Here is a 20595-nt window from a genome sequence, read left to right as displayed (position 1 = left end):
ACAAGAAACCAGGTCCTGGACGGAGAGCCTCTGCGGCTACAGGGCACCCGATGCCCCTCTCCCAGCAAGTTACGTGACCGCCAACCTGCCGCCTGCAGCAACTAGTATATGTACGAAGCGGTGCTGGACTTTGGGCCTCCCCCCTTTTCTCGCTGAGGCGTGAAGCCGCTGTGGATACGGTGTGGGACCGGGCATGTCCGGTCCCCGGAAACCCGCTTCCAAGGGCTTCCAAGCCTCCTAAGCCTCCCATCGATCCTCACGATATCGAGGGAAGCGTGGGGGTTAGCGTCCATGTACTATGGAGGGCCTGGGAGGCCCTCTGGGAATGGAGAGTATGTGGTACGATGCCGGAATACCGGTGCTGCTCGGTAACCAAGTCGGCAATCAACCCGATTTCTTCGTCCAGTCGTGCTCCATCCGGCTGCATTCGGCGACGTTGGCAGCTTCGGTTAGTCGGCTATTATTGGGAGAATGGCAATTGGCGGCGAGAAGACCGGTATAGAGCAAACAGTTTCACGCCTTCTAGATTCGTCATGTTCGAGGCTTTGTCTGGTTCTTTAATTCTCATCCATGCATTACTCCACATAGGATAGCTAGCTAACTGAAATGCTAAACGCCATCAAGCAACCAAGTGACAGGTAATAGTTAGACATGAGCTGCGCCTATGAACGTGCCAGCTTCTTCTCCATCTCCATCAGCTCCGCAAACTCTGCCACCTGCGCCTCCAGCGCCTTTCCTTCCAGTAAGGCACAAGGCCTACGGGGCTGTCCGCCGTAGCCATAATATCTTTGTAGCGCTGCCTTGACGGACACGAAGCCGCCCTTGATGGCAGCCCAGTCTCCCCTAGCCACGACGCCCTGGAGCCGAGTCGCCTCGTCCAGCTTGCCCGCATCCCAGAGCTGCATCAGCGTCACACATGCTCGTGGGGTCAGATTGGCCGTTCCCCCGATGATCCCGTGGCCGCCAACTGCCAATGCCTGGACTGTGAAGTCGACGCTCCCGCCAAAAGTCCGGAATGACGTGCCCTGTGTCCCGGCCACGATCCTAGCAAGCTTGCCCGTGTTACCACACGTAAGCTTGGTCCCGACAATATTGGGATGCTGGGCGAGTTTGAGAATGGTATCTGAGCTCAGATCAAGCCCGCCACACGCCGCGGGAAAGTTGTAGATCAAAACTGGAATCGGGCTTGCGTCGGCGACAATACGGAAGTGCTCGATAATCAGATCCGTTGTGAGGAGGCTCCCGTAGTAAGAAGGGGGGAGGACCATGGCATGTGAGCCTCCTGATTCTGCTGCTTCGCGGCAAAGTTGAATGGTCTCTCGAGTGGAGTGGGCGCCGCAACCAACGATGAGTGGCATGTCGGGCCTACCGGCCTGTGTGAGCGCCGACCGGGTCGCTTTGTTGATGAGCTGACGTTCTTTGTGGTCAAGGTGAACAGCCTCTCCATTAGATCCATGAGTGACGAGGCCGGTAACGCCAGCTTGCGCAAGCTTGATGGCATGAGACACCGTTGTCTCCAAGTCGACTTCATCTTCCGGGGTAAAGAAGGCCACTGTTGGCACGTACACGCCCCTACTCAGAGACGGCGCATTGCCATTGCCATTGGCATGCCCATTTAGCCTTCCAGATGCAGTCATGACGTTTAAAAAGCCTGCTGTGCCAACTTCAAGATGCTATGATGAACCAGTTGAGAATTTGAAGGTTCGGGACCTAGGTAGTTCAGAACCTTTGGTGTTGTAAGATGGTGTAAGTGAGTTAACTGGCTGCTCTTGAATGTAATAGCAAACCCGAGCAAGGCGGGAATCGCGGCTCTTTAAATAATAAAACGATGCATCATACCAACAGACCAAAGTCGCCCAAGTTCCACTTGACGAAGTCAATCCGTAGTACGCAGCACGTATAGAGTTTGATCTCTGGTTTCTGCCAGTGACCCCCACGCCAGCCAAAGTTTGATGAGGTCCACATGTTGCCGTCGCTTGGTGTCTCCATGACCCCCACGGAGTACCTGAGGGTTACGAGGGTCTGAAGACCGAAGTTAGACGCCAAAATGCAAGTCATAGCCGAAAACAGAGAAGGGGAGCTGGTGTCATGGAAGCGGATTGGCCCCCCCGCAGCTCCAAGTTCCACTTACACGCGTCAACGGGTTCGAGACCTGACCGGGGGGACGGGTCTCCTCGTGATAATCTGGAGAAAACGATGTTGTTGCCGGGTACGTGTTCTATTTCCCTTCTCGTCAGGCGGCTTCCAAAGCGGGTGAGGAAGTGTGTTGATCACTTTGAAGCTATTAATATGGGAGGGCGCCAACTCGGGTTTCACAAACCGAGGGCTGTCATGTTGCCACAAGGCCAGGACTCCCACCACTCGCTGTTCGTTTCCGAGAAGTGAAGTCAATCATCCATCATTCACAGGAACCGGCAGCCAACCTTGGCGAGACCCTGTCTGCGGCTGGTAGTGTCAGTTAGGGCCTTGTTCAGGCGTGGTGCGGAGACAGGCGCAGGGCAAAAGTCCTACCTCACGGACCCTCGGTGCAAATCGGACGGACTGCTCACCGGGTCCTATTCCTGTGATTCAAGTTACATAAAATTTACCCAAGACTTGTCATCATGTGGGAAACACGTTTCCGATCCCGAGATGGGTTCAATGGCTCCATATTTGCCTCCCTGCGCAGAAAGGACCCGTCCTCGAGATGTGGTCTATGACTTGCACGATCAGCTTTCAAGATTCGGCCAGGTATGCGACGTGGTTGCGTCCAGGATATTCAAGTTTGTCTGTGAAGAGCTGCTGGTCCGTAGGTCAGGCAGCACAGTGTTCAGCACGTGGCAAATGCAAGGGGTCGTGGTGACTAGGGAGGAAGCCAACCATAGGACAGCAAAGATCACTTCAAGAAGGTCCAGACCTAAAAGTCGTGCGGGTATCTTGAGCTTTTGCTCAGAGGCTTGCCGTGTTAGTGGTGTTTTTGTGCTTCCTGTACCGCAACCTGGCAGCCCCCGCAGAGGTGCGAGCGGTGAGACGTGGAGCATGAAAGCGAGAACGGTGCGTCCCATACGGAAAGCCATCGCGAATAAGCAGCTCTGAGTCCGTGAAAGCTCTGACGGGCATGTATTCTCGGCTTACTGCAGCAGCGGGCGCATAAGGCATCGGCAGTTCTCTCGGGGGTCGGAAGGAAACCTCCTTACGTGGCCAATGAAGTCTTTTCCGAATGAACGATTCCACGACTACAGTGCCTCTGATAGGCTGAAAAGGCACTAGAGGACTGTGATTAGAGAATGAGACCACATGGATGGGTAAACGAGAACATTGAGACCTTCCAAAGTCGCGTTGCCATCCATGTTCGTGAGTGGTCGGCGAATACCTAAATCGGTGGCTGGGGCGCCCAAAGGTGCCAATTAAGCCGGTATAATAGCCGACATTCAGATGGGAATCCTGAAGAGTTGACGTGTTCTGAGAAATAAGACGATGCTCAGTTTCGCCAGTATTCATACAGAGTACGGGTAGATGAGAGGAAGAAAAGAGAAGCTGGCGTTGGAGATGGACGGGAGGGACTCGGGATCCACGGGAGTCGTGCCTTCCTTGTCCCTGTGGATGAATCCATCTTCCGGGAAAGTGCCATCCGATCAAGAGTCCAGTCCCAGGACAATTGCCAGCAAGAGCGATCCGCAACAGCCTTCCAGCCAGCTCCTTGCGCAAATCGCGGATGAAAAAGAATCCACATTTGGAAATCTCCATTTTCAACATCGCTCGTCGAATCGAAGTGACGCCCTGGTCTATCTCAAATTATCCTATCCCGTCGTCGTTGTAGAGCTGATACTCGTACTCCTTGATCGACCCCTGGCCTCAGCCTCATGGTGCTAACTCAAAAGGATCAGTGCCAGCCCCTGAAACGATTTCCAACCGCCTACAGATACGATGGAAGCGAATAACGACTGTCAAAAAGAGAAGACACGAGTGTATAGTGGCGACGCAACGGTTTGAACTCTCAAACGTCTACTTGTTTTCCTGTCGCAACTGACCGCGTCCATCACAACCTAACACTTGACCATGTGGCTCATCAACAACAAATCATTGGGGCTGGAGTGGTTCACCGGTCTCAGCAGCCAGACGCCCCAGTATGCCATTCTCTCTCACACCTGGAGCCATGATGAGGTCCCCTTGCAAAGGTTCAATAAGCTGGACGACGAATCCCGCAAGCTCAAGGGTTTCGACAAGATTCAGCGGACGTGCACAATGGCGCTACGGTCAGGCATTCCGTACTCTTGGGTCGACACGTGTTGCATCGATAAGACAAGCAGCGCAGAGCTCACCGAGTCGATCAACTCCATGTTCCAGTACTACTACGATGCCGTTGTCTGCTACGCCTGGCTTGCCGACCTGCCTGCGGCACAGGTCCCGCCGTCTGCGGCGTCTCAGTCCGACTTCGCAGCGTGCCGCTGGTTCACGCGCGGCTGGACGCTCCAGGAGCTCATCGCTCCAGCGCGGGTCGAGTTTTATGATGAAGCATGGAACTTTCGGGGGACCAAGTCGGATCTCAGCGATATGATCACTGAAATTACAGGAATCAGCCCTAAGGTCCTGCGCAACGCCGACACTCTGGCCTCTCTCTCAGTTGCACAGCGCATGTCGTGGGCTGCAAATAGGGTAACTACTCGCATAGAGGATATGGCGTATTGCCTCCTCGGAATCTTCGACGTTAGCATGCCCATGCTGTATGGCGAGGGAACCAAGGCATTTGCTCGCCTCCAGGAAGAGATTGTCAAAGACACCAACGACCTCAGCCTATTTACCTGGAGAGCAAAGCCCGGCGGTCAAAAGTTTTATGGTATTTTGGCCAACTCGGCGGCCGATTTCCGTGATTGCGGCTCAGTAGAGAACCTTGACGATACCATGTTCAACCCAGAGTTCAGCCTTACAAATAAAGGCTTGCGTATCGCTCACGAAATTTACCGAGGGAATGATGGTGCGTACCTGATGATGCTTAGATGCACCCGGCTAGTGGGTGGTTTGAGGGAGCCGATAGGTATTTGGATTCAGCAGCATGGCGGAGGTGTTTATGGGCGCATCAAGGGGGACAAGTTCGGAGTGCCCCCAGAAGAGGGAGTGGGCAAACTGACGTCTCTCTATCTTGCCAAACGCATCAGCCCAACCCGCTCAGCGAGTCTCGAGGGAAGCACCAACAATGCCTTCAAGTTCCGTCGGGGGTTCAACGAGTCCAATGTACCGGCATACAGCCGCGACTTTCCTTTTGAGGCCATACAGGTGATGCCCGCGGAGGAGTGGGACTCGCTTCGCCGCATATTCTTGACGCACGGGGCATCCGAGTTTACTGGGTACGCGTACTTTATGTTTCGCAGGGATTTGGCCGGGGACAATACAGGGATCAACGGGGGAGAGTCGTTCCTTGTTGTGTTTGGAATGGCCAAGGGCGAGACTAATCCATGGGTCACGCTGGCGACTGCCCGCGACGGCGGGGACATGTTCCAACACTTCGCTGATCTCCCCAAAATGGCGTCGATAGGTCGAAAGCTTGACTTGCAGCGCCTCAACCTCAAGAATGACATGATGAAGGACTCCAAGACCTTGTATGTCACAATAGAGGAGGAGCACATCGACGGGACGACCATGTACTGCATTGATCTATTTCTGCAAGATATAGGGTCTTGGTTCGCCGAGGGCGATGACTTGGGGACGTTCGGCTCGCTGTTTGAATGAGAGTTTTATCAATGATTATTTTATTCGTGTGCAGGGTGCGAGATAAGTCGAGTATGTAGTTCGTTCCTTGAGGGTGCTTGCTCCCTCCGCCGGAAAGTATCTTCCAGACATATGGTCAAATTGAGCATGTTTGTTTATTGACATCAGAGTATCAAGGGTTTAGTTTTTCGAGTGTATCTTCCGTTCGAGTGTATTCTTCGATCGAGTATGTGTTTCATTGACTTCTCTCTGCTGAATTCTTCCACAGTCAAACCCAGACCGTGTATGTTTGTTTATTACCCATGGAGGATAAGGTTCGGAGTCTATATTGCGCCCATCGCTGTGTTGCCCCTAGCAGCAGAAAGCATGTCTTGCAACGTTGAAGCTCGTTGTGAATGTTTGTTCGTTGATCTCGGAGAAAAAGGTTATTGCGGGCGTATTTTGTCCAGTGGTAATATTTATTCTGGATGGCTGAAAGCATTATACTTGAAATGCGTTATTATATTATGTATGTTCCATCTCATGATCCTCGCAAGTCTTTGAATCACTCTCAAACTCGCAGCCTAGAGATTCCTCGCATGATCGACCGTATCGTCGACAACATCGTTTTTCTCTGTGAAGACTATTTCCTTTAGTATAATCTGTTCAAATATTAGCAGCTTACCCGGGCTACTTCACATCTCGTGTGTTTTGTTCTTGCTCTTGTTGTTGTTGCTGTTGTTTACAACAACACCAAGTATTGGAACATAACCCACAACCCGCTCGTGAACAACAACTCGAGGCATTCCCTCGGTAGGAGTGCTACGAAGGGAAAGAACACCTCAAAGCTATTGTATGCGTCAACTCTCAATCATTCCAAAAAGTTGTCGTCGTGAGATTTGACCAAAAGGATCTTAGTTACTCAACACCCCGGCCTTTTCGAAACCTCACATCTCATCGTCAGGATTCAGAGATGTGTATCAAAGAGCTGAGAGAGTGTCCGACCTGCGGCTGGAGACGAATCTGGCGCTGGAGCAAATGCATTACCTACCTCAGTGATCAGATCGCCGCCTGCGCCCAGGGCGAACGCACCTACCCTCACGAAGAGTGCCCAAACACCAAGAGGTACCAGATGGTTCGTCCGCCCTGGCCTCTCAAGTGCCCTCCCCTGCAGTGCGGGAACCCAGACTGCCCGGATAAGGCCAGGGCGGAGGAGGTGAGGCGCCGGATTGAGGAGGACAGGCAAACCGAGATGGATATTCATGATTTGCGGGTACAGCTGCGGAAAGAGATTCGGGAGCGACAGGCGGAGAGGTTTGCGAGAGCGAACTTCGTGAAGCAGCTGGTGCCTAACGCGGATGAGCAGAGGAGGAGGGAAGAGGAGAATACCAACGCGGAAGATGACTTGGAGAGGTCGAGCGAGTTGCAGAGATCTGGGAAGCAGGTAAGGGATGGTGGTGAGTTACACAGGAGGAAATCATCCAGCGGCCATGTGAAGGTCCAAATAGCATGATGGGAGAAGGTTTAGTACGCGCCGAGTTAGTCTCACGAGAGTAATGGGCTAGAAGTCATTTCAAGGAGCAGCAAAACGGGCGTCGAGGGAGTATTTGCATATGTAACTGGTTGGGCAACAAAGACACAAAGAACAGGCGTCGGATCTGGAGTTGGTATATGCTCAAGAGTTACATGTGATAGTGACCAGTTGAGAACAATGAAGCCCCATGAACACACTGGCAGTGCATTATTGGATTTCCCAAGTGAACCCCAGCTGCAAAGAAGTACATATAAGTGGTGCCACTGGTGTGGGTGACCCGATGGGTTTTCGAGGCGACCCCCTTTGGCGGTCTGCCCGTCCATTACGCGTCTAGAGGGTAAACATACGTCTACTTTCGCACTGCCAAGTCCTCTCTCGCAAAGAAGTCACCCGCGAGATTTGCTGTTTGCTCGATCCTTCTGTTCACCTTGGTGATCCAGTCAGTCTTCGAGTAGATCGATCGGTGTGCGTCTGCGTCCCTATTCGAGATCTCCCCGGTGTTTCTCCAATCTGTCCAACTCCTCCTCCCGCCGCATTCGCCTTGCCCACATCTTCACCTTGCATTTGACTTCCTTCTTCCTCTCTTCTTCGAGATCGAAGCTCCCAGTCTTCAATACTTGATCAAGAACTTGCGACGAGGCTATCGAACTTTGAGAGGCGTTTGCATAACGCGTGCACGACCTTCCGTCTCATTCAATCGATCTCCTCAACCAGCATCACCTCAACCTTCACCTTCACACTCCTGCAAGCCACCGGCATGTGTGTCGAACTCGTTTCCCAGTGTGACTGGTGCCTTTTCCGCCGCCATGTCACCTGGCACCAATGCAGAGACTTCCGGAAGCTCTCGTACAAGCACGTCAAGGAGCAGGACTTCCCTTTGCCCACCCCCGAGAACTGCGATTGGACAATCAAGGACGCCAAGGAGGGCAAGAGCTTCCTGAAAACCATTGTCATCGTCAAGATCAGGCTCGGCCGATGCCCCGCGCCCGCCTGCCTTTCCGAGATCTTCGCGGCCATTGAGCGCAAGAAAATGGCCAGGCTTGAGGAGCGTCGCCGCATCGAACGCCACCTGCGAAAACTACTAACCGAAAGAATCAAAACGCTCTGGGTCTGGGCACATTGTGTTCGCGTGCCCATTAACATGCCTTCCACTGAAAGCCTCCTCACTCTTGGCTTCCTGGAGGAGGAGGAGGAGGAGGAGGAGGAAGAGTGGGAGGGTGTCAGTGAATTTGATGTGGACAGCACCGATTGGGAGCTGGAAGAAGGTGATGACCAAGAACAAGCTACTCCCGGCAGCCTCGAAGCCCTTGGCCAGGGCCACGGAGAACATGACAAGGCCGATGAGCAGAACGACGAGTGAGGAGGCGGCGGGAAAGGGGCTTCCACCCACAAGCTCCTGTGTTCGAGTTCCACCGAATATACATTAGACGGCCGAGATCCTTTTCAGGAACAACGAAGAGTACAAAAACCGACAACGCGGCAACAAGCTTTTAATAGCTCATACTCATGAGCTTGACCTGTTGGCGTTTCGTGGGATACGTACAGAGACGGGTTTGCGCTGCCCACACGATAAACACACCCGCGATACATCGACAAAGAAGCTTGGAATAGTATCCACGACGGCTGACGCAACCATAATGGAGTTGCGTCACTCAGCTGAGCGTCAACTTTGGCATAGAGAAAAGGGCACCAAGATATAGCTCTGTACACCCGGTCCGTCCGAGATGTAGCTTGCTAGGTCCACCCTAGACTAAGCCTTGGGCAGGACCATGGAGCTATCCAACTTGGGTGTCAACTTTGCTTGTTTTTTTTTCTCGCCCAAGTGTCTGGGGATTTTGAGGCATATTGCCTAAGACAAAGTAAACTTCCCTTGAAATGGGCAAAGTTTGAGGGTTGAAGCTGACTTTGAAATAGCCAATCGAGGAATGGCCTAAGGGAGTAGCCGGGGCTAATGAATAAGGGCTACGTAGTAGAAGGAGTGACTGCGGCGTCTGGGGGAGGTGATAATAAGGGTTGGAATCGCTGAGTCTTGAGTCGTTTTTGAGCTTGCGTATTGCGAGGGGGAAGGGCTGGTAGAGCCGGGAGGCGCCTGGGACCGCAGTAATGGTAATAATGATCGTAGGCAGAATTGAGACGATGATAAAGGGAAGAAGCGCATCAAATGAATCGTGATGCGTGGAGTCGACTGATGGAGCTGGTAGTTCATATTATTATGGGTTCATGGTCACTACGGTCGCACCTGCTGCGTAACGGGCGCGGCATTCTCGGCACTTGCACTCCATCCAGTCGGAACAGCCGGGCAGGAGCGAACCAGTCCACCAGGGGCCAGCCAGCAACTGAAGATTACCCCTGAACTGGAATGCCGCTAAACAGCGAAACCGGGAAAGAAAAAAAAAGCCCTCGCCCTGCCCTCGGACGCCGCTTTGTCTACGGCTTTGTATTCCCTCACTGCTATTTATAATGCTCATTCGGCATTGAACCCTCGTTGCAGAGAGCAGGAGAGACAGGCTGGTCTGTCCATTTGTTACATCTCGAGCTTCCCCATTGCGACGTTTCCCAATTGCTCTTAGACGCCAGGGCTGCCATCGACGAGACGCGTCCAGTTCGACATGCGCGCGTCTACCATCCTCGGGCTCGCCGCCCTGCTGAAGGCCACAGCTGCTTTGCCCGCTGCCAACATCAACGACAGCAACGATGGGCCTGAGGGTCCCACCATCACGGCAGCTCCTCTGCTTCCCAGGCAAGCCAGTCCTACCGCGCCGTGGGTCTTGGTTGACGACGAGACCCGTCCTGCGAAGACATTGACGCCCTCGTACACCACCAAGGACGACGGCTCGACCGAATTAGTCGACGCTGCTCCCCACGACATTACAGCCTCCGTCTTCACCTCCACCTACTACGGCAAGGTCACAACCTCCACCGGCAAGCCCCCCAACCCGTCGGCCACCAATAAGCACGGCGAGGGTGCCTTTGCGAGATGCTTCAACCAGGATGGCGAGAACAGGCCACTCTGCAATCCCGAACCATCCAGCACGCTGTATAAGGACAGCGTCTACTACAGTAAGACTGCCTTGAATTTTCCCCCTGGTGCTGCCGGAGATTTTTGCTAACATCAGGCTTCAAGTCACCTGGGACCCTGACTTCTTCAACAAGACCGAGACTCGTGGCAACGGCACCGTGGAAGTCGCGGTTCGTCTTGACTACCTTAACCGCACCAAGACGGACGACGACGACGAAGACAACGGCGGCGTCGTCGTCGAAAAATTCGTCAAGCTCCATGAGACGGACCGTGTCCCCGCCGAATGGGGCTTTCTCCCTCTCAAGATCAACAAGAAGTTCATCAAGGGCAGCAGCCCCCACAACATCACCCTTACCCTCATGGTCGCCGACAAGGGCTCTTCGGCAATCAATGAGACGTCCGACGCTATACCTCTCTTCCTCGAAAAGCGTAAGGTGCCAGAACATGAGTCTAGCCATATTGAGCACGAGGACCTCATCATCGCCCTTCCCATCACCGTCGGCGTCGTCCTCTTCCTCCTCATCGGCATCTTCCTCTGGAACCGCAAGACCCGCCGCATTCAGATTGGTAACGTCATGAGCCGCGCCCGCCACCGTGTCCGCCGCGGCCGCGGCTACACCGGCCGCAAGGCCCGCAAACTCTTCAACCGCGACGCCGAGGCCGGTGCTATCCGCCTCGGTGACCGCTCCCAGAGCCCACCTCTCTACGAGTACTCGGACCATGTCGTCCATGACCCGCCCCAGCGCCCGCGCCGCGACAGTGACCTCGGCAGCCTGGCTGGCAGCCCTGTCACCCCCACGTTCCAGCATCAGGACACGGTGGGCAGCAGCGGCAACACCTTTAGGGACGAGCTGAGAAGGCAGGATGAGCTTAGAAAGCTCCACAGGCACTAGCCTTAGCCACGGCTTTTGTACAATAGAGGACGCGCTTTTAGTAATGCCGTGTACGCATATAGAGTTTATGCTTAACGATCGAAATACATGACTTACCACGTGTCATTCAATCAAACGTACCCTTGTGTTGGCCTGCCACTTCTTAACTACGGGAATCCAAGTCAGCCATCTTGAGAAACACGCAAAACATCAATGTTCAGCCAAGTCCACATCATGTCAAGACCAACGACCCGAAGTATATCCAATGAGCCAATGGCCACAATCACGAAAGCACGTTCCATGCCCTAGATCCTGTGCCGACATTTTTTACCACATGTTCAGTGGTGGCCTTTACTAAAATGTAGGTATTTTGAATATGAACACCTCTATATCCCGTCATCACTCAAATCGACACACACTCTCGTCATTCCGTTATGTCTGTCATAAGCCATGAACAAAGTTCCTTCCCGTCCGTAGAATCATCATCTCTCATCCCATCCATATTATACGAGTAGACAGATACCCATGAAACGCTGCACACCATAGCAATAGACATAGCTGCAGATCATCCCAACTACCAAGTCCCGTAATAGCACTCAAACGCCTTTCCCGTGACACGTTCCAAAATGTCGTCTAGATCGCTCCCATGGGTATCCGAAGCCAAAGAGGGGTATAAAATGAGAGACAGGGTCACCACACACAGCATCCAACACTGGCATCACCCAACAGTAGCCACCTCCACGCCTAGTCTTGGCCTTTGTGCCTCATGCTCGTCGGCATCATCAGACTGCGTGATCCCCAGCTCATCACGCTTCCTCTTCCGCTGAAACTCCATTTCGGCGTCATGCATCGCGCATAAATCTATTCGCTCCTCTCCATCTTCCACCAACTCCATGTATGCAGCAGGAATTGCAGTAGGCAGGTTGCAACCTCTATCACATGGCTGGTAGGAAGAAACGGTCCAGTTATCTTCGGCGTAATTCTTGGCCTCGGCAAGAGTATATCCCGTGCTGAAACCCTCGTGGTAGGCATCCGGAAGGATCACGATTGTCTCGCCAGGTTGTTGGTCGATTATTCGATAGGGGATCGAGAGACGGTCAAGCTTGGTAGGAAATACAAACTCAGCTCGGTGGCGCATAAATTGGGAGCACTTTCCACGGCGCCCAAGCTTCTCCTCGGCCAGATCTACGGCCGAGGAGGGAATGACGACCCATATCTTTCGCCCTTTATATAGGTGATTGAGTGAAGAGAGGCGGAAGTCTTCAGCATGAATCTGGAATGTTGCACCAAATGCAGGTCCAGACTCGTACACGTACGGGGTATGAATTCCTGGGATGATAGCCTTAGTCTTGTCGAGTTTGTCGCCCTTTAAGGGGTGGAGAGGGCTCTTCTCAGGTACTCCCGCTGCTTTCCTCAGTTCCGCGTTCCAGGCTGGGACGTCAACCCGGTATCGTACATCACGCATTTTGCGATCCTTATTTCTGGTAAACAAGCTCCGCAGCTTCGCAAACGCCTTTTCCGGTTCACCGGCAAAAACTGGTCCTGGATCCTCGGAAGAGGAGGGGAAATCCCCTTCTGTGGGAATCGTTCCGACCTGCCAGATCCGCGTCCGGTCGATCAAATGAGCTCTGTACGCATTCGCTGGGACCCTCTGAGCTGGCTTCTCGGGGAGCGGCCCTAAAAGATCTTCAGGAAGGACAACCTTGAAGCAGCCGTCGCTTCCCGCCCCAAGCTTTCGTGCAATCGAGAGCATGGCCGGGAAATCTTCCCATTGACCACAGGTTGGTTTGAGTCTAAGCACACCGCTGCTGGCCTCATCGCGATCGTACTCAACATGGCCGTGGCTGAAGCTGGTATGCTCAGGATCGGGCTGAGCGGCCATGCTATTCGTGGGCTGAACTGCCAACGATATACCTTCGTGGACCAGGGTAGTAGAGCTAAGTGGTTCTTGGCGTTCCATTTGGTGCGTAATAGACTCCCGGGGGAGAACAGTATTCAACGACATATCATTTTGCTTTAGCAGGCCCTCACCGTTGCTATGGGCGCGGCCCGGGAAATCCTCCATTTTCTTCTTCTCTTCGGATACGGCAGGTGAGATGGGTGATCCCGTGCCAGTTGCGCCGTCTACATTTCCCGGAGGAGCCTGGGGTTCAACGGTAGCGGACATCGTGTGGACCGGATTACCGTCTGCATTATTTTCCTCGATAGGATTTTCGAAGTCGGGGATACGTCGCTCACCCGCAGTTGAGTAATTGATGTCGATCGGCAGCGTTGGGGATCGAGGGCACACTAGTGGCCGGTCGACAACAGCGCCGCTGAGGAATTCAGGAGGCACATCTTGTGCCTCTGGCTGCCGCATTTGACAGCTCACCCTGGCCAACTCAGCGACCGGGGTATTATCGTTTGCGCCTTGTTGCCATGATGCACCGGGTGGGCGACAAGTGTCGGGCTGGACGGACTCAGCCATGACGTATTGGCGCGCAGTTCAAGCAGACGGATAAATTCAACACCCCGGTGGGCACGGAGTAGAATTGCGGAGGAAGGCAAAGGCGGAGAGGTGAGCGCTGAGGCGGACGATATCGACGGCTTGTCTTGGACGAGCTGCTATGCCGAGAGGTATAGATAGAGCAAAGGTTGGGGGTAGTTTGCGCAGCGCGGTGTGGCGAAGACAGTGATGGCTGAGGTCTTTGCAGTCAGCACGTGGTCGTGGGGTGACTAGGGTCAGGCTGGCAAATTGGGAACCGACATTCCGAAAGCAGTGATGGGTTGTTGTAGGCAGGTAGGTGATGAGATCAGGTATCAGATTATCAACTCATGGTCGAGAGGGTTTGGAAAAACTGGATGTGTTTTATGGGGGCTTGGGGGACAAAGTGCTTTGAAGCGATAGAGGAACAAGCACACCTTGAGTCGCTCTTGGAACAATGAACAAAGAGGGAGGAAGGGATGTGGTTGGAAATGGAAACTTGGTTGGATGGGCAGGCGCAGCCGCGCAGGTGGGGGCGGGGGTGGAACCCAGCTTCTCCCCGATCCACAGATGCAGCCTAAACTCTATTCGGGCGTCCTCAGGGTAATAGGTAGTACAAAGCAAGTACCGCTTAGACCACTTCGAGCTGGGCGAGGCAGGCACCACTAAGATCACCTCAAGTTCTTGAAGTAACAAGTTAAGATACTAGTAGCTTACTACACCTCCCCCATCTTAAACAGCCCTGGAGCCCATTATTTCCTATCATTACAGGAGTGTCTCCACTGCTCAATTCCAGCGTTTGCTCACAAACTTGGTATCCAGCAGTCCATCATGGAGAACCAGGATGCCATCAGGGGGGATCAAGATGCCCCCATCCCAAAGATTGTCAGCGAGCACGGCCCAAGGAAGATTCTCATTGTTGTCTGCACACGGAATGTTCGCCCCGCCCGTAAGTATTGCCGATCATGCCCTTCCACGACCTAATCCCTAGACATACTAACACCGTCCCTCTAGTTCCGCTCTTCACTATCGGGCAGCAACTTGCCCGCCGCGGCCATTCGGTCGATGTTGCCTGCGCCTACGACCATTAGAGAGAGGTTGATAAATTTGGGCTTGGGTATCATTACTACATCAATGACCCTGTCGGATCGCCCACGTTCATCAATGCACACGAAACAACACGTTTGGAGTACGATAGAAACCTTGAGGTACCTTTCGAGGACTTACAGAATTCGACTGAGTATCTCGAAGAGCGGTGGTATTTTATATCTAGAAAGATCCGGGAAATATGCGAGAACAAGGCAACGAGGCCTTCATTCATCCTAGCCGACTACATGGCCCCAAGCTTCGCCCAGGAAATCAACGACATCTTCAAGATCCATGTCGCAGTGTTGAGCTCACACCTCCCTTTCTACCTCCTCCAGAGGCAGTTTTCGCTAGTCCCTCCGGAAGTACACATTGATTTCTTCTTCGCCGACAAGCATCGCCGGATGTTTGAGAAGGACCTCCGCTTCATATCCCCAATCTACGGTGGACTCATTGCTCCACTAGGCCTGCACCCAAGGTTACTCCACCACATAGTCTACATGTACAGATTAGCACGGAGGCGCAGGGAGAATCGAACGGCCTTCTCGTTTATTACACCATCTGGTCCCCGGTACATGGTCCTCGCCAACACCTTCTTTCCTCTCGATCAGCATGGGGAGCTGCGTCCTAGCCTCATACCCGTTGGACCAATTGTGAGCAGTGCAACTGCTTTTTACAATCAAAACATGGCTGTCTTCATTAATATGCATTCTCGCATCGCCTTTGTGGGCCACGGAATGTGTATAAGCTACGCCAATGCTACTGACAACCTTGCCCAGGGCCTTCTTCAAGCTATCGAAGCGGGCTATATAGACAGTGTTATAGCCAGCGTACCAGAATACGGCGTTGTGCAAGATGCCTATTCTGCCATTGAAGGGTTCAGCTGGTTCCGGTACCTGGGCGACACGGACAGCCGTGTTGTGCTAAACCACCCGCACACCAAGCTTCTCGTTTGCGACGGCACGCCCTACGACACTGTGGAGGCCATCGTTCACGGCAAGCCAATGATTGTCATTCCCGTGTTCATCGACCAGCGCGCCAATACTTCCAATCTCGTCAAGGCGGGCGTGGCCCTTCACGTCGACTACGAGACTCTCACGCCGCATTGGCTGTGTGAAAGTATAGGCAGCATCGTGAGCGCGCGCAGCCCATTTCTTCAAAAAGCCCAAGAGATGGCAGACCTCGCCAGGAAGGCCGGTGGCTGCCACTCAGCCGTTGACCATATCGAGAAGGCCATGTACACAGCGAATGTTTCCTTGTCGAACATACTGAAGCACGTCGCGACCGTGGCCCTAGTGCTAGGGGTTGCCTCTGGGCGACAGCGGGCGATTCGAGAGTGTGCAAGTATGTGCAGGACGTTTAGTGCTTCGTTCTTCTCTTCCATGCGTAACCTCTCCAAGACGTCATAGTCTAGGAAAATGTCCTAGCAAGCAGAGACAGAGTAAGGAGAGAAGCGCACCCTAATCAACCCTCTCAACCAAAGATGGATTGTGAACAGGCAGGATACACATCAATAGGGATGAAAAGCGTTAAATGAGCAATCCACATTATGATTTATTCGTTCAATCAATAGCCTGTGGGCCCCAATAACATACTCCGCCATACTCCACCAAGCAATGCTGATGCTGCTGCCATGACAGGCGGAGAGTGAGAAAGAAGAGAATCAACGCCACCCCCATGCTTACATCTATACCCAACTAATGCCGACATCGTTCCCCCCCCAGGTTACGACTGCAACCACAGGACGTTCCCAGTGAATAGTAAAGAAAAAAAGAGGGGAAACAAAACCAGGAGTCTCCCGCGCGCTGGATTATACTCCCTACCTACATCTCTTTTACGGCATAGCGAGCCGATGTGATGGAAACGGAGGAGGGGAGTGTACCTAAACAGGATAAAGGGAAGAAAAGTCGTTTCATGGACCCGCGTATATAAACCCCCCCCCCCTCCCAGTGTATCGAGGTGTTTGCAGTGCCAGACATTGGGGAACTCCCATGTGTCGTCCCATCAACATGTGTGGGGAAATCGCCAACGCCTGCTGAGACTAGACTTTTGGGAAGCCGGCCAAGCTGCAGGGGTTTGATCGTTTGATAGAGATATCGGCAAAGTGCTGGAACAACAGATCGCATTGCAATGGTTGCTTCCAAAATTCCAACATAGTCGACCTGGCCCCTCGATTCGCACCAACCACCTCCAGGCCGTGTTGCCGGCCGTATCGGAGACGCACATGTGTTCACCCCACTCAATAGTAGTAGTCATCCACCTTGACCTCGTGGCCGCCTTGGCTATCTTGGGGATGTGTGCCGTAGCCGTTTGTAGCGCCCTTGTTCATGCTCATGTAACTCATACCGTTCGTGCCTCTCATCGAGTGCGGCTCGACAGACTCCCGGGGAGAGCTGACGGGGCTATAGGCAGACGAGCCGGCACTAGCGCGCATCCCACCAAGGCCATTGAAGGCAGGGGGCGGAGGTAAGCTCTCCTGGGCGCTGGCGAGGTGTGTTGTACTCCGGGGAGAAAAGAAGCCGGATTCGACGGGTGTCACGCTACCATCATCATCCTCGTCGAGCTGGTCGGCCGGGGTGGGGCGAATCTTGCCTGCCTTCGTCAGGTCGACAATGGCAGCGGTGAGATTTGAGACAGCGGCGTCAAGTAACGACACGGGGAAGAGCCCCTTGCCTGCCGCAAAGTTCTTGCATGTTGTGATGAGGAGGTTTGCCATTGACGCAACCCTGGCCTTGAGCTTGGGCTTTTGCTGAGCAAATGCCTCGTCTTGGGGAGGAGCCTCGTCCACGTCTCGCGTGATCCGGCGAACACCAACCACGACCGACTTCATGGCATCAATGACCATGTCAGGGCTTTCCTGGCGTGCTTTCAGCAGCAGATCATCCACCGCAATCTGGAATCGCGTAATATGGATGTCTCGTATGACACCGTTCTCGTCCGTAAAGCCCCCATCACGAACCATATTTCCAGCACCTTGGTCAATGGCGAGCCCAATGGAGGAGGCCCGCATATTCCGCAGCTGTGTCTTGGTGCGCGCATACAGTCCTTGCCAATGCTTGGCCTCACCCTCCAGCTGCTCGACCGACTTCTCGAGCTCCAGTTGTTTGTCGTAGGTCGCAGTGCTCTGTTGAGAAAGGGATCGCATCTCTTGCAGGAATCCTTGAGCCTCTCTTCGAACCTCGTCTGCGACCTGTCGCTGCTCCATCAACGCCTCACGCAATTCTCTGTTCTCTTCTTGCAGTTCGCTATCCGCGTTGCTCGTATCGGCGCTCTGTTGTATCGCGAAAATTTGGTCTCGGAGCTGGCGTGTTTCGTCGTCATGATCCTCGCGCATCCTCTCCAGCTCTTGCTTCATCGACTCATTTAGGTTTTGTGCCTCTACCAGTTTGCTCTCGAGGTCATGTCGAACGGCCTCCCATTCCTTGTTTTCCTTTGCCAAGGTCAATTCATCATCCTTCTTCTTCATGGCATCTTCCATCCCATCAAGCTTTTCGCGAAGTTCCCGCACCTGGGTTTGGTAGTCCTCGATAAGCTTTTTGTCGGTCTGGGAGATATCAGTCAACCACACATAAAAGATATCTGCGAGTGACAATACATACCTCTGAGCTAACCTTGCTTTCCCTATCGTGACTATAGGTGTCACCGTCTTCGTCCTCTTCCACCATTGTACTCTTATTCGGCACAATCGTATTTGTTTGGTTCAGCGGTTTGAAGCCTCCATTAGGCAAACTTGGCGACGGGGGCACCCCATATCCGTCGAGAGGCGGCGGTCCCCGCATCGATCCAGCATCGGAGGGTTGCCGCATTCGAGGACCCCGGGGCCCGTAACCATTGGACGGAGTCCCGGTCCTCCCCGGGGGTCCACGCATCGACATGGAGCTGACTCCGCGTGGGATCTCGGTGCCGACGAATCGGGGGAATCTCCTCTCCAGCTCGTGAAAGACGTCCGTGGCAAGATCTCGAAATCGAGGAGGGCCGAGAGAGGATAGCCTCTGGCGCGCTTGGTTTCGTTTCGGGTGAAATGTTTTCTCGGGAAGCAAAAAAGCAGGGGGTGCGTTCGGGGCATTTGGGGGCGCCCTGGCCGCAGCCTGACGACGGAGGAGCTCGTCGTAGACGTCGGTGCTCAGCTCATAGAACTGCACCGAGGATAGGCGCAGCAGCTTATCGCGTGCCTTATTCGCCGGGTTATTGTTGTGGGGGTCGCGACCCTGAAGAAAGAGCTTTAGAGTGTAGTAATGCTCCTGGAGAATGTTGTCGTCCAAGATTTCGGTGCGGGTGCTGTTGCGTACGCTCTCGCTGCGAGCATAAGGGCCGGTGCCCATGCTGGATCGGCCAACAGATGCCGGGGGCGACGGGGCACCGCCGTTGCTCCGGGGCCCGGAGGGGAAGCCGTTCATGCTCATGATGTTGGAATTGGAGGCGCTGGAGAGAGGAGGTGAGGCAAGATTGCCGCGGCCGGTAGGGAATGAGCCGTCTTCCGGGTGGTGTTTGGGGCCAGGCCACTCGCTTCCGCCTACAGAGATTGGGGACAAGGGCGCATTGCGGCCACTGGCGCTCATGATCGGAGGGACGAGGTCTTGGGTCGGCCGGCGAAACTAGGCCGGGCGGATGGGCGGATGGGCGGATGGGCGGTTGGGCGGTTGGGCGGTTGGGTGGTTGGGCGAGCGAGCGAGTGAAGCTGTATGTGGTGGTTGTGGTTGGCAAAGGGCGTCGTCGTGGGAGGTGAGCGCCGCGCGGCAGGTTCGCGAAGTCTGGGAACAGGGAGTCGGGACCAAACAACCCCAGATGGTATGCTGCAGTGACCCCAGGCGGGCAGTCCCAGAGCCGGTGCTCCGTTGTGCCTCGTTTAATTCTGGTGTCTTGCGGTCGGGCCGGTGCGCTGCAATGAAAGCGGATTTATGCGGGGGGTGCAGGGCCAGAGATTAAGGTAAAGAGAGGATGGGAGGCGAGAAGACAAAGACGACGCTGGGCCCCAGGAAACAGGCAAGCACGAGAGTAAGATCACAAGGGAGCGCGCCGTATGATCGGAAGGGACTGAACGAGTCTCAGTCGATGACTCTGCCGTGGACCTCCAACGCTCCGGAGACGGACAGTGTTGCACGACGGAGAATCTGCGACGAGAAACAATTGGCGATGAGATGAAGGCAAGATGGATGGATGAAAAGGCCCCCAAGCCCCCAGCCAGACAACGAGTGTACGTACATAATACAGAGAGCCAAGAAGTGGGAGGCAGCTAACGCACAGGGGTCAGGAGCAACCATGAAGGTGCTGCAACTGCTGCAAGTCCACCAATTCCACCAAGTCCACTGACGAGCCAGGCCAGCAGACCAAAGTACCCGGTACGCGCAGTCCCCACCGCGTCTGAGCCACACGCAGCCCAGCGTAGCAATTGGCAGGACCCCAGGTCTTCTAATAACCTTCTTTTGCCATCCAGCCTGTGGCAGTGGAGGCACTGGAGCCTGGACCTCGAGGACCTCCACGGGTACCAGCAAAAGGGGTTGCACCGTGGAGGGGTTGGTGCCCCTTGGGTGGGCCAAAACCAGCTCTGTTGTGGTCGCCCGGAAATGAGCAACTGCCTTCCTCCGGGCGCAGCGTCTCAATCTGTGTTCGCGACAGGTACTGGCATGTATAGATACATGTTCACGAGATTTGAGATCATATTTGTACTCGTACATTGCGCTACCAGTGCCTGTTACTAGTAATATACCTGGCCCTACTAGGAACGGTGCCCAGTTGTATTATGAGGCGGCCGCGCGAAGAGTCTTGCTAGCAGGGAGACCTGTTTGTCTCTTCCCAACTGACACCTCCCAAACAACAGCAGAAGACTGCCCTTTCCTGGAAGTTGGCGACGTGAACTCCTTCCAGGTTGCCACAAGCTCGCAGCCTTCAACTCGCCCAATCACCTCGCCCAATCCGGCGCGAGGGTTGCAGCAGCCTTCCAAGGTTGAAGTCCTGC

General features: G+C 54.1%; 8 protein-coding genes across 8 annotated transcripts; 5 read left to right on the top strand and 3 right to left on the bottom strand.

Annotated features, from left to right (window-relative positions):
• Window positions 1–662: 662 nt before the first annotated feature.
• Window positions 663–1637, bottom strand: ACO1O0_003337 (dihydrodipicolinate synthase family protein; the record flags this gene model as incomplete). Its single annotated transcript, XM_083192791.1, has 1 exon — window positions 663–1637. The coding sequence occupies one exon, from the start codon at window positions 1635–1637 to the stop codon at window positions 663–665; it is 975 nt and encodes a 324-aa protein (XP_083051848.1).
• Window positions 1638–4038: 2401 nt separating this feature from the next.
• On the top strand, window positions 4039–5706 carry ACO1O0_003336 (uncharacterized protein; the record flags this gene model as incomplete). The annotated part of the gene is made up of 1 exon (XM_083192790.1): window positions 4039–5706. The coding sequence occupies one exon, from the start codon at window positions 4039–4041 to the stop codon at window positions 5704–5706; it is 1668 nt and encodes a 555-aa protein (XP_083051847.1).
• A 1210-nt stretch (window positions 5707–6916) lies between these two features.
• On the top strand, window positions 6917–8558 carry ACO1O0_003335 (uncharacterized protein; the record flags this gene model as incomplete). Its single annotated transcript, XM_083192789.1, has 2 exons — window positions 6917–7121; window positions 8029–8558. 2 exons carry the CDS (start codon window positions 6917–6919, stop codon window positions 8556–8558), a joined length of 735 nt encoding a protein of 244 aa, XP_083051846.1.
• Window positions 8559–9807: 1249 nt separating this feature from the next.
• ACO1O0_003334 (DUF4448 domain-containing protein) lies at window positions 9808–11110 on the top strand (the record flags this gene model as incomplete). Its single annotated transcript, XM_083192788.1, has 2 exons — window positions 9808–10258; window positions 10323–11110. The coding sequence occupies 2 exons, from the start codon at window positions 9808–9810 to the stop codon at window positions 11108–11110; spliced, it is 1239 nt and encodes a 412-aa protein (XP_083051845.1).
• Window positions 11111–11807: 697 nt separating this feature from the next.
• ACO1O0_003333 (JmjC domain, hydroxylase-domain-containing protein) lies at window positions 11808–13448 on the bottom strand (the record flags this gene model as incomplete). Its single annotated transcript, XM_083192787.1, has 1 exon — window positions 11808–13448. One exon carries the CDS (start codon window positions 13446–13448, stop codon window positions 11808–11810), a length of 1641 nt encoding a protein of 546 aa, XP_083051844.1.
• Window positions 13449–14384: 936 nt separating this feature from the next.
• Window positions 14385–14644, top strand: ACO1O0_003332 (uncharacterized protein; the record flags this gene model as incomplete). The annotated part of the gene is made up of 2 exons (XM_083192786.1): window positions 14385–14502; window positions 14568–14644. The coding sequence occupies 2 exons, from the start codon at window positions 14385–14387 to the stop codon at window positions 14642–14644; spliced, it is 195 nt and encodes a 64-aa protein (XP_083051843.1).
• Window positions 14645–14887: 243 nt separating this feature from the next.
• UGT2A1 (UDP-glucuronosyltransferase 2A1) lies at window positions 14888–16048 on the top strand (the record flags this gene model as incomplete). Its single annotated transcript, XM_083192785.1, has 2 exons — window positions 14888–15117; window positions 15148–16048. The coding sequence occupies 2 exons, from the start codon at window positions 14888–14890 to the stop codon at window positions 16046–16048; spliced, it is 1131 nt and encodes a 376-aa protein (XP_083051842.1).
• An 830-nt stretch (window positions 16049–16878) lies between these two features.
• On the bottom strand, window positions 16879–19198 carry SPA2 (uncharacterized protein; the record flags this gene model as incomplete). The annotated part of the gene is made up of 3 exons (XM_083192784.1): window positions 16879–18183; window positions 18239–19152; window positions 19189–19198. 3 exons carry the CDS (start codon window positions 19196–19198, stop codon window positions 16879–16881), a joined length of 2229 nt encoding a protein of 742 aa, XP_083051841.1.
• Between the last annotated feature and the right edge of the window lie 1397 nt (window positions 19199–20595).

This window comes from Amphichorda felina (genome assembly GCF_050947745.1).
Source record: "Amphichorda felina strain 45539 chromosome Unknown scaffold_3, whole genome shotgun sequence".
In the NCBI taxonomy this organism is placed as follows: domain Eukaryota; kingdom Fungi; phylum Ascomycota; class Sordariomycetes; order Hypocreales; family Bionectriaceae; genus Amphichorda; species Amphichorda felina.
The sequence above is the reverse complement of the archived record's forward strand: the minus strand, read 5'-3'. Positions and strand labels throughout refer to the sequence as shown.